Source organism: Hyperolius riggenbachi, chromosome 4 (genome assembly GCF_040937935.1).
Source record: "Hyperolius riggenbachi isolate aHypRig1 chromosome 4, aHypRig1.pri, whole genome shotgun sequence".
Classification (NCBI taxonomy): domain Eukaryota; kingdom Metazoa; phylum Chordata; class Amphibia; order Anura; family Hyperoliidae; genus Hyperolius; species Hyperolius riggenbachi.
The window spans coordinates 453,435,160-453,447,626 of record NC_090649.1 but is presented as its reverse complement, the minus strand read 5'-3'; the positions used below and the strand labels follow the sequence as shown (position 1 = coordinate 453,447,626).

Sequence of the window (12,467 nt, the reverse complement as noted above, 5' to 3'; positions counted from 1 at the left end):
GAGTGGCAGGGGGATGACTGGGAGTGGAGGTAGAGTGGCAGGGGTAGGACTCGGATATCTCACCCATGGCAGCCATGTTGGGAATGGAGGTAATGAATGGATGGGTAGAGTGTCAGGGGTATGACTGGGAATGGTCATTATGGGTGACTGGGTAGAATGGCAAGGGGTATGACTGGGAATGGAGGTTATGAATGGCTGGGTAGAGTGGGAGGGGGATGACTGGGAGTGGAGGTAGAGTGGCATGGGTAGGACTCGGATATCTCACCCAGCATGGCTGCCATGTTGGAAATGGGTGGGTAGAGTGGCAGGGGTATGACTGGGAATGGCCATTATGAATGGCTGGGTAGAGTGGCAGTTGTATGACTGGGAATGGAGGTTATGAATAGCAGGGCATGCTGATATCAGTGTATTGCTCGGGTTTCTTTGCTTGGGCAATAGTTTGGATGAGCTCCAGGTACAGAGTGGAGCACCCAGTCATTCCCAGAAGCCTCCTGTTTATTTTCCGTAATTTCCAGAGACAGTGCTAATAAGCAGAGACTATTCCTGACTATCACACACACACACACACACACACACACACACACACACACACACACACACACACACACACACACACACACACACACACACACACACACACACACACACACACACACACACACACACACACACACACACACACACACACACACACACACACACACACACACACACACACACACACACACCACCCCTGCAGCTATTATTAGCCCCCGAGTGCAGCACCCTGACCCGATGTTCTCTGCATAGTGATCATATGCGTAAGTCATGTCTGCTGCCTTTATGTTATGCAGGTTGGAGAGGATTCCTTTGGGAACAATTACATTGAGAACTTCAAGAACAATCACGTTTGCACAGGTAATGAAGTGGATAGAATCTTTTCGCTGGTGTCACAGATAGAAATAAAAACCTGACAGATATTATACTCCCTCTGAAAAGTAATTTTGGTGCAATCTTGGTCCCTGGTGGGGGTCATTTATGTGAACCTGGAAATCACTTTCACAAATGGTGCACAGCGATACAAATCTGACAGATGTGATAATTCTTCCCCACTCTGTGCAAATCCAAAATAAAATGAAGCTGATGTACCTAATTTTGTTAAAGGTACCCATACATCACTCAGTGGCTACCAGATCGATCAGATCCCTCTCTGATCTAATTTGTTCCCCTACCCCCACCCCATCACATAATATGGCAGACACTAGGGAGGGGCTTACAGAGAGCAGGAGAGATCTGAGAAGGTTCTTGGACCTACTTCTGTAACAATTTTCATTGCTTCCTGCATGGTAGTCTTTAGGGACAGGAAGTGAGGGGGATTCTCATGGGGGGGGGGGGGGGGCAGATTCTATTCTATTCAGAATTATAATAGAACATTTTTGGAATCTGGTTTTAATCATGAGTCACTTTGTAGTTCGTTTTCTGACCTTACCAATGTGTCATAAATTGAACAATTCTGAAGAGGAATGTGCTTATGAAAACCGGAACTACGTTTAAAATGACAATTCCTTACACATTGTTGAACAACCTTGTTTCTTAAAGTGTGCCTGAGGTGATCATACCATATTTAAAATAAAGGTTGCCCCGTGTGGAAGGGCTCAGTGATATCCCACTTCCCCTTACAGTATAGCAGAGTTATCACCACAGCCAAGCTTCAGGGAAAACCACCTGTTAGAACAGTATCCTGTCGCCCAGCTTGGATGAAGTGCCAGACTCCACCCCCTCTCCTCTCACACAGTGATGTAATTTATTGTCAAGCCTTGGAAAGGGAAGGTGGGTGGGGTTTACGTCACTCTATGGGCAGAGAGGGGAGGGGTCTGACACTGTAGCTGGGTCAAAGCTCTGGGTTTTGTTCTGACAGTCATGTTTGCCTGGAACTTGATTGAGGGAATAACTGTGTTAAACTTATGACGAGGAGAGGAATATGATTGACTTCAAGTATGATCAATATTCTGGGTGGGGTGGTAATTTACCTTTACTTTATTGATTTATTTTGGGTCAAAAACAAAAAGCATAGGTGAAAAGCAGGGCTTGCTCTTATCAACCCACCTCCGCTCTGCTGCACTTCTATATTATGTTGTTGGGTGGTGTGTGCAGACTCCTCCTACTGCCAAGCATCCACTCCCCCAAATCTCGGCTGTGACCACAGACTCTTGTTTCTTCTGGTCCTAGCTCCAATTTACTGACAGTAGGCGGAGCATGTACAGTGCTCTTCCTTCCATTAACCTATTCGGACCACTGGAAACAGTTGGCAGACATGACTGTGAGGTGTGGGATGGACAGCCAGCAGGGGGATAAAGCATCACACACCACTTCATATATGTTTAATGTTGTTTAATTGCTCCATTCGTAAAACAGTGAAGCACATGCGAATCCAGGAGAGACGCAGATATTTGGTCACACCGCTCTATAAAGATGTCCAGACGTTGGAGAAAGCTCTGCGGCATTCCGTCCTGCACATCTGTTCTCTATCATTTCTGCAAAATACTTTCATTTCTGCTTGGCCCGCTCTCCCAGGCTTGATGTGGTCAGTTCAGTATTTCTGGATCCGCCTCAGACGGGCTTTAATAGTCTTAACATTATGGAGGATTCGCAATTTCTTAAACCATATTTTTTATTCAAAGGAGCACTAGAGTCCCACGTTAAGTCCCTGAGCAGGATAGTTATCTGCATGGATTTTGTATTTCAAATTTGATATCAAAAACACCTTTAAAAAAAAACAGTTGGAACATGGCGCAACAAAACACTGATAAGTTATGTAATTCTGAAAGAAAAAAATATGTTTATTAGCAACAGGTCCGTAACATGACTCTATATCAACAGCAACTCTGGGAGACTGAAGGGATAACTAATGGCTTTCTACAATGTCTGAACTCTTTTTAGAGGGTGGAGGGACAAAATATTTGCACCTTTCCTGAGTCTCTCAGAAATAAAGATGGGGAGGGGGTCAACCACTCTGTGAAACACTGCTCAGGTAGTGCCACTAGCATAAGGATTCTCAAGGTAAAGTTACAAAGAATATTTGAATTCCATCATCTGCAGTATGCAATACCATTAAAAGATTCAAAGAGCCTGTAGAAATCCCTGTACATAAGGGGCAGGGCCAAAAGCCAATATTGGATGGCTGTGACCTTCTGGAAACACTGCATTAAAAACAGATATGATTCTGCAGTGGGCATGATTAGATGGGCTTAGAAACACTTCTACAGCTAACGTCTATGAATATAGTTGATTGCACCATCCACAAATATAAGTCAAATCTCTACCATGCATAGGAGAAACCTTATTAAAGCATGATACAGAAACAGTGCACCGCCACATTAAAGATGGACTAAGGCAAAATGAAAAACTCTTGTGTCGCCTGACGATTCAAGCCTTCAAATTATTTTCTAGGAATATTTTATGCCGTGTCCTTTGAGCTAAAAAATAGAAGATCTTATCAGTGCTAAGTGGGGTGTATTAGTGTACCTGGCATGGGTAACTTGTGTGTCAGGGAAGGCAACAGTTTTGGAACAACATATGGTGGCATGTAGACCTTGCTTATTTCAGCAGGACCGTGCCAAAGTGTAAACCAGGATCCTGCATGTATTACAACAGTATAACTCCATGGTAAAACGAGTCTGACTTGCTTACAGTCTAACATGTGCTGAAAGATTGCAGTAAACAAAATATAAAATAGACCTCAGTCTGTTGAGTAACTGAAATCCTATTGCAGGCAACTGGGGGACATTTTCCCCTTTCAAAACTACAGCAATAACAGTAGTCTCCTTAATTCCAAACTTAATGTTTAGAGGGGTGTGAAAAAAAGGGTGATGCAATGCATTTGATAAACATGCCCCGGCCCAACCTGTTACTGGCATCAAATTAAAAATGATAAAAAAAACGAATGAAACAATATTTCTCAGTTTCAACATTTTCTCTGTATGTTCTCAGTCACTGGTACACTTCAATAGATCTAATAATAATAAGGGAAGCGATTACTAAAAGATGCTGTTTCTACGATGTAAAACTTTTTTTTTTCTAAACCAGCCATTTGAAATTTGTGTGGAAATGCAACCATCACATGGGCTCGTTTCCACCATAGCGAATCCGCATGCGGCGACGAGATGCGGATTCGCTTGTTACACTGAAGTGGCCGGGGCTGTTTCCACATATGCGGCGTGCGGGAGCGATTTGGCGGCGGGCCAAATCTGCACGACGGGACCCACAGAATTCGCCTGCGTCGGGAATCCGTGCGAATCGCCGCTAATGTATTTAATAGTAAAAACGCATGCGTTTGTTACATGCGTTTTTACCCGCGATTTCGCGTGCGATTTCGCACCCTTTTCAATGTTATTTTGCCCTGGCAGTGTCATGGTTAATTTCGCACGCGAAATCGCGGGTAAAAACGCATGCGGAAACGCATCCGCATGCGTTTTTACAAGCGTCGGAATGCCGGCGAAATCGCGTCGCAACAGTGGAAACGGGATGACACATGCTGTTCTGTTTGCGGAGACAAGACAGTTGCCCTGTGTGTCCTGTGCTATCTTGAAAATGAGCCTGAGATGAGCTTCGACTGCACAGGTAGTGAAAAGTTATAGACAGAATCTACTATGTGTAATGTATTCTGAATTACTTCAGTTAAAGGGGAGCTGTAGTGCAAATAGCATAATGAATAAAATTGCTTATTTTTTTACAATTTACATTTATAGATTATTTAGTTAGTGTTTGCCCATTTTAAAATCTTTCCTCTCCCTGATGTACATTCTGAAATGTATCACTGCCAGGTGATCTGTACGGAATATTTGTTACTTAGAGTTCTATGCACAGAGGAAGATACTGCTTGCTTGGCAGTTGGAAAATGCCTTTATTTCCCACAATGCAACGACGTTCACAGACAGCAGACTGTCGGGACCATGGTCATGACATCACACTGTGGGAGGGGTTTCACCACATTATCAGCCACACAGACCCCCTGATGATGATTTATTTGAGAAAAAGTAAAGCTTTATTGTGGGAAAGGTGATAACAGCTACTAACTGGGATGAAGTGCAATCCTGGGTTAAATGTCCTCTTTAATTAAACAAAACATTTTGCTTTTTGTAACGGTTTGATCCAGGTAGTATATTTCAGTATGCAAAATATAGCAGCATTGTAATTGCTTAGCAGTCTAAGCAGTCTTATATAGTTGTAAATGTTCATTACATGTACAGTTCTGTTCTACTAGGGTTCTTGAGAAAGCACTGAGCACACAAAGCAGCTGTCTTGTCTCTGCACACAGAAGAAAATTCTAACACCATTTTCAGCTGGCTGGATTATGGAGAGGAAAACGTGCCCATTTGTGGGGTGTGATACATGAACAATTCTATTCATAAACACTTATTTTTCAGGATGTAGTAATGCATTCATATACGTGAAAAAATTTAACTAAAGCCATTATAATTTTATTGTAAATATTTATTGATGTAATTTAGCTTTATAGAAATGTAAAAAAAATGTATAATATTAAAGCATTAGCTTATTATTATGCCATGAGGCTTGGAAGAATATTTTTTGTCTTACCACAACTTTTATATTTTACAGATTACGTGGGTCAAACCGCCGCAGCGGCTACCGGCGCCGCTTCCATTATTGTCAACGCAGAAGGTGAACAAGCTTTATTGATAAGGATGTCATTTCATATAAGATCTCCACGGCTCACACCAACAAGTCAAATACAAATTTTCTTTTTGTCTAATGTCACTTGTTCCTAATGCCTAACTCTAAACCCCTTCCTGTAAGTGCCTAACACTAACCTAAAATCGGGCACCCTATTGGCCAGTACTTGTAGCCAATCATCTATGATCCGTGACAGCCATTACATTTTATGTAGGAAACAATCGGCTACCAACCATATCGGGCGCTCAAATGTCGGCCTAAGCTCCCATCTACTGAAAATTAAGAAAGGCTTCTGTTAGCTAATGGCAGCACCCAATTGACCTGATCTGGCCGTTCCAACCCTTTCTACCTATAGCTGAAGTGTGCAGGAGTCTGTAAAAGTCTCCTCACAAAGTGGTCATTGTTTGTTTCCGCAGGCCAGAACGCTATTGTGATTGTGGCGGGGGCCAACCTGCTTCTGGATTCAGCGGACCTAGCGAAAGCTTCAGCAGCTATTCGTGGAGCCCAGGTGATGGTGTGCCAGCTGGAGATAAGCCCGCAAGTGTCTCTCGAAGCTCTCAAACTGGCCTACAAGAGTGGAGGTGAGACATTCCGCCCTGTTAGAAGAGGCCTCCAGCCAAGGTATATAAAGCAAATGACTGGGGTTTACTGCCATTGGTGTCCCTCTATGTTGGAAATGCGTACAACAGAAGCCAGTAAACTTACATAATCAGGCTCTATGGAGTAACAATAGTAAAATATTTTTACTATCGCCTTACTTGACCCTATTCTCACTTGAAGCCTCCCTTTATTGATCCCTAACATCCCCCCCCCCCCCCCCATCAATACCTAACTCTAACTGACCCCCTGCGCCACAACCTCTGCCGATATCAGCGCCGCTTAATACATCAGGATAATTATAAGGTACCAGCGGCTCCCAAATTACCACCTGGATTCCAGTGTAGCCCCAATTAGCATTGTGTTCTATGGAATCCAGTAATCTGGAACTTACACTGTTGGTGGAGAAACTTGAGAAACCCCTTTCAGTAATAGAAGCCCTGCCGGCGCCCAAATTACCTGCTTCGGCAAGAGGAATACAGACAGTGATAACAATTTAAAACCCAAAACTAGAAAATAAAAAGTAAGGGGTTTTTTAGGTTTTTATGTCATTTCCCTCTCTTATTAGGGAGATTTTCTCTTACTTCCTTTCCTTTGGGCCATCATGAATTTGATACGGATCCTGGTGGTTGGGGAAAGAGATAAAAGCTGCATACACACAGCAGCATTTTATCACCAGAATTGGATGAAATTCTCTCTGATGGAGAGACAGACAAAAAAAAAAACAGGCTCTTTCACCTTTTCTCACTGTCCAAATTTAGAGTAAGAATTCCTTATGGAAAATGTATTTATGTATCTTCAAAGGTCTGTGATCTTATGCAATACTTTTCCCTTTCAATAAAGTAGCATCATGTCTATACTGATAAGCTATGGATCTGGCCACCTCACCGTTCTACTAATCTGCATTCAGATGATGTCATTCAGGAAGAGGGACAATTTGTGCAGCCAGCAGGCAGGCCCTGTGTCTGCTTCAGGCTGGGAATGGGGTGGCCTTCTCAGGCTAGCGAATAGAGTCATTTACAACACTAGGCTCTGGGTGGAGCTACTGTGCTCTGGCTCATAGGTAGCCACTGCTTTCTAAATAATCATCTCCCATCATGCTTTGTAAGTCAGCCTGACATCTCTGCACCATTATTGGACAGAAGGGGGCAAAGGGGGCACATTGTAGCAGTGGGAGCACAGGGGACACTGAGGGCACAGGGGGACAAATGACACGGTTGGGGGCAGAGGTGGCACAGAGGGGGGGGGGGGGGGGACACTAAAGACACAGGGGGACAGATGTTTAGGGACTTAATTAAACCTCGGTTGACCTGTATACTTGGACCTCCTACTTGAACATGAAGCACACCAAAAAGTAAACACACGCCTGCATTCCGGCGAGTTACAAATAAGACCGGAGTGTATCGTGGCTACACTAGCTCACTGGCACTGTTTACCACCTTATGTGGCTTGGCACACACCCTGCTGCCATCTTGTAGGCTAGTCTCCTCATGGTCTGAGGCGGGGCAGATCTCTCCTGTTTTATCGCAGAGTTTATATGACTCTGTTAATGAGGCTGATGACCTCACCAGCACACAGGCCTGGTGCTAATGACCGCCCCACGGACCCGCAGGTCTCTGGATAACGAGGCTTGTGAAATACACGTTTGATCCGCTGCCTGGCTTCGGCCCGTGGCCAGGAGGACACATTTGAAAATTATTATATTGAAATCAAGAGGCTCTTTATCGGAAACATTTCAGAGCTCATCGTGGCTGATTGTCCCCAGCTGCAGGCCTGGAGTTTAGGAGTCAGAGCGCTGCTGGGTGGGAAGGCAGCTGGTTAAGAGAAGGTTCCCTGTTTACACCCAGTTCGGAATAACTTACACTTTCTAATTTTAAGGAAAAACAAAATCATAATTGACTGAAGATTGCCCTGAAACACCCTGTGATATGCATTGCACCTTAATTACGCTCAATTCTTTTTATTTATTTATTGTATTTATAAAGCGCCAACATATTACGCAGCGCTGGACATTAATTTAGGTTACAGACAATATTTAGGGGTAACATACAGCAATATGACAATACAGGAATACAAGAAAACACAGATCACGCAGCACAGTATGAGTACCAGGTAATGCTTAGTCAGTCACTGGATGGAGCATGGACATTAGGCAAGTTAGGTTCACTCAGATGCATAGCATGGGTTCACAGTAATGGAGGTGCATGATCAGGTAGGACACAAAAGGAGGAGGACCGTGCCCAAAGGCTTACAATCTAGAGGGAGAGGTAAGGACACAAAAGGTAGGGGACCAGAGTTCAGCTGTTGGTTAAGAGCACTTGTGAGGGGTAGTAGGCCAGAGTGAAAAGTTGAGTTTTGAGGGCCTTCTTGAAGATGTTGAAGGAGGTGGCAGCCCTAATGGGTGGAGGTAGGGAGTTCCATAGTGTTGGAGCAGCTCTTGAGAAGTCCTGGAGGCGTGCATGGGACTGGGTGATGCGGGGGGGGCGGTTAGGTGAAGTTCATTGGAAGAGCGGAGTGAGCGGTTAGGTGTGTGCCTCTGAGTAAGATCGGAAATGTAGGTTGGACAGGTTTTGTGGACAGATTTGTAGGTCAGACACAGTATCTTGAATCTGATTCTTGACTGGATAGAAGGCCAGTGGAGGGATTCAAGGAGGGGATCCGCCGTGGTGGAGCGATGAGAGCAGTGGATAATTCTGGCTGCCGCATTCATGATGGACTGCAGTGGGGCTGTTCGGGTCATAGGGAGACCAGACAGCAGGGCAGTGCAGTAGTCAAGGAGGGAAATTATGAGGGCATGGATGAGGAGTTTGGTGGTGGCAGAGGTCAGGAAAGGGCAGATCTTGCAGATGTTACGAAGGTGGAAGTTGCAGGACTTTGTGAGGTTTTGGATGTGGGGAGTGAAGGAGAGTGCGGAGTGCAGGGTGACACCCAGACAGCGGTCTTAAGAGGTAAGGCGAATGGTTAACCGTGACATGCACATCTGGGAGGTTCATGGATGGCCAGGGTGGGAAGATCATAAATTCCGTTTTGTCTAGATTTAGTTTCAGGAGCCTAGCGGACATCCAGGAGGAGATGGCTGATAGGCAGGAGGGGACCTTGTCCATGGTAGTGGTGGATATGTCAGGGGTGTGGAGGTAGGTCTGGGTGTCATCTAAATACAGATTATAGTTAAATCCCATGGAGGAGATAACCTTGCCAATGGAGGATGTGTATAGGAAGAACAGTAGGGTGCCAAGGACAATTATGGCCACCTTTAGATATTCCCCCCATCCTCTCCTACTTCCAACACCATTCTGTACCGTAAGCTCCCCTCCCACCTACCAACACTGACCTGAAATACCCTCCCATCTCCCTATCTCATCCCCTCCTTCTTCAACCCCCTCCCCTAATCCTTATCTTTCCTCCTTCTTCTCCTGACCCACAGACATTCCCCTTTCTCTACTTTCAGCATACTCCATACAGCGTACTAGAGGAATTGGCGCCGGGAGACTTGGGCACAGGATACAGCCGATATGGCTTATCCTGCTGCTGCACAAGTTCCCGACAACGTTAATTACTATTCTCCCTCCAGGTCCACGTGTATAGTGGGGAATGCTGTCATTTACGGTGTTTTAAAAGTAACTTCAGCTCCGTCTTCTGACGGCGCAGAAGTTACTTACTGTGCGCTGCTATTGCCGTAATTCCTATTACGGTCTATGGTTGCGCCGGCTGCTCCCAAGTCTCCTGCGCTGGATAGCCATTGTTCGCTCCATACATTTGCATCAGCTCAGAATCATTAGCATTAGATCTTCTCTAGCTGTTGTCCCCTGTATGTGTCTTGTAACTTCAGCTTGTTTGGTTGTCCTGTGACTTTAGTTCACAGTTTATTTTTACATTTATTTCACACAGTATACATTTATTTCCTCTTTTCCCTCCAGTGAAGACCATCTTCAACCCGGCCCCGGCCATTGCTGACCTGGACCCCGAATTCTTCAGCCACTCTGACATCTTCTGCTGTAACGAGAGTGAGGTGAGCTGCACTGACAAGCCTGCATGTAGCATTCCAGGGCCGATCTGTAGCTGCATGCACACTGGAGAGTGCGGTCGCCTGAAGTTATCATTTCTTATGGCTCCAGGCAACACGTACGTGGAATTGTCTGGTTTCAGGCAACGTGGAAAACAGTTTAGGAATGTGGGCTGTACAGACGTGTTGTTGGGCTCCTGGCCGAGCACCATGTCTTGTTTTGTACAGAACGGAAGGTGAACAAGCAGCAAGTGGGATTAGTCCGTCCCACCAGATTATTAATATTATTATTTAGTATTTATATAGTGCCAACATCTTCCGCAGCGTTGTACAGAGTATGTTGTCTTGTCACTAAGTGTCCCTCAGAGGGGCTCACAATCTAGTCCCTACCATAGTGTCTATGTATGTATCGTGTAGTGTATGTATTGTAGTCTATGGAAAATTTAGGGGAAAGCCAATTTACTTATCTGTATGTTTTTGGGATGTGGGAGGAAACCGGAGGGCCCGGAGTAAAAAAGATTTATTTTTGGCACACAAGACAATGGCCTCAATTCACTAAGATCATGCTGGAGATACCGTAATAAGGCAAGAGAAAACTTACCTCCACACAGTGAGAGAGTTATCTTATCTCTTCATTCTTTAAGTTACATCCTCTGTAGTTAATTTACCTCCTCTGTAGTTATTTTTACACGCAGTTAATAAACAGCCTGTCTTTAACTCTGGAGTTATTTTAAGGATTGAAGAGTTAACTTAAAGACAGAAGAGGTAACTTTAGGTTTGCCTGAGGTAAAATGTTTCCTGAATACGACATGCCTCATCACCATGGTGACCACTCTAGAAACGTTATTAAAGACAGGAGATAAGCTTAGTGAATTGAGGCCATTGTGTTTCGCAGGGCAAGCCTGCTTCTTCAGATGATATAAAGTGTCAGAGTACAATATACAGCTCACCAAAGCATCTCTAGGAAGCAGAACAATAAACTCGGCTGACGCTTAAGGTAGCCATACACTGGTTGATTTGCCATCAGATTCGACCAACAGATAGATCCCTCTCTGAGCGAATCTTATCAGAGAGGGATCGTATGGCTGCCTCTCCTGCAGATTGTGAATCGATTTCAGCCTGAAACCGTTCACAATCTGTGGTGGTGCTGTCGCCGCTAACCCCCCCCCCCCCCCCCCCCCCCGCATACATTGCCTGCTCCGGCCGGCGAGACTCACCCCCCGATCTCCTCTGTCTTCTTTTCCGCTCTGGTTTGGTCTTCGGGTCTGGCAGGCTTCACTTCTCCCTGTCTGGGGGAAGTTTAAACAGTAGAGCGCCCTCTACTGTTTAAACTTCCTGCCGGGACAGGACGAAGGGAAGCCTGCCGGACCTGAAGACCAACACGGAGAAGAAGACAGCGGAGACCTGGGGAGTCGCGCTGGCTGGAGCAGGTAATGTATTGCAGCTGTATTGCGTCGGGCACTCGAACGCCGCTAGCGTACCCGCGGGCGATCGATGGTAATTTTCCGCATGGAGCGATTGGCGGGACCGATCTATTTCGGGATGAAATAGATCGAAATTTAATGTTAACGATTTGACAGCAGATTCGATCCCAGTGATCGAATCTGCTGTCAATCGGCGGGGAATCGGCCTACTGTATGGCCAGCTTTAGATGAGATGGCCCAGCAGTCAGTCAGGATAGCCATAAGCACACTAGACCACCTCGGCCATGAATCATCTAGCCAGTGTACAAGGCTTTAAAGCCCATACCCACTAAGTGATTTTTCCGAACTTTTTTGCAACTTTTTTTTTTTTTTTGCGATATTGCGCAACATTGATTAACAATGATTTCTTAAACAATGTTTTACGATGCATGCCACCCATAGCGATCATTTGTTTTTGAACGGCTGCCATGTTCAAATCCTTATTGACTTTCACGGGTTTAGTGTAAACGTTTAAATGATCATTCATTTCTGATGCTGCCACCTACACTTGCAGATTCGGCCAGATGGATCAGGGAATGATCGTTCGTGGGCGGAGATCCCTGATCCATTTGGCCGAGATCTGCCAGTGGATACTTAGCTTTAAGGTGGCCATACACTGGCCCGATTCGCCGCCGTTTCGACAGCAGATTCGATCACTGGGATCGAATCTGCTGCCAATCGTTCGCGCTACACGCCGAATTTCGATCCTTTTCGTCCGATCCCGTCGATCG

The 12,467-nt window shown here is 45.2% G+C and overlaps 1 protein-coding gene across 2 annotated transcripts in view; it reads left to right on the top strand.

Moving 5' to 3' along the window:
- RBKS (ribokinase) overlaps nucleotides 1–12,467 on the top strand; it is a 76,239-nt gene that overhangs the window by 39,913 nt on the left and 23,859 nt on the right. For both annotated transcript variants that reach the window (XM_068232747.1, XM_068232748.1), the window contains exons 4-7: nucleotides 834–897; nucleotides 5,599–5,661; nucleotides 6,090–6,254; nucleotides 10,188–10,279. In XM_068232747.1, coding sequence (XP_068088848.1) covers nucleotides 834–897; nucleotides 5,599–5,661; nucleotides 6,090–6,254; nucleotides 10,188–10,279 — 384 coding nt within the window. The remainder of the gene's footprint in view (nucleotides 1–833; nucleotides 898–5,598; nucleotides 5,662–6,089; nucleotides 6,255–10,187; nucleotides 10,280–12,467) is intronic.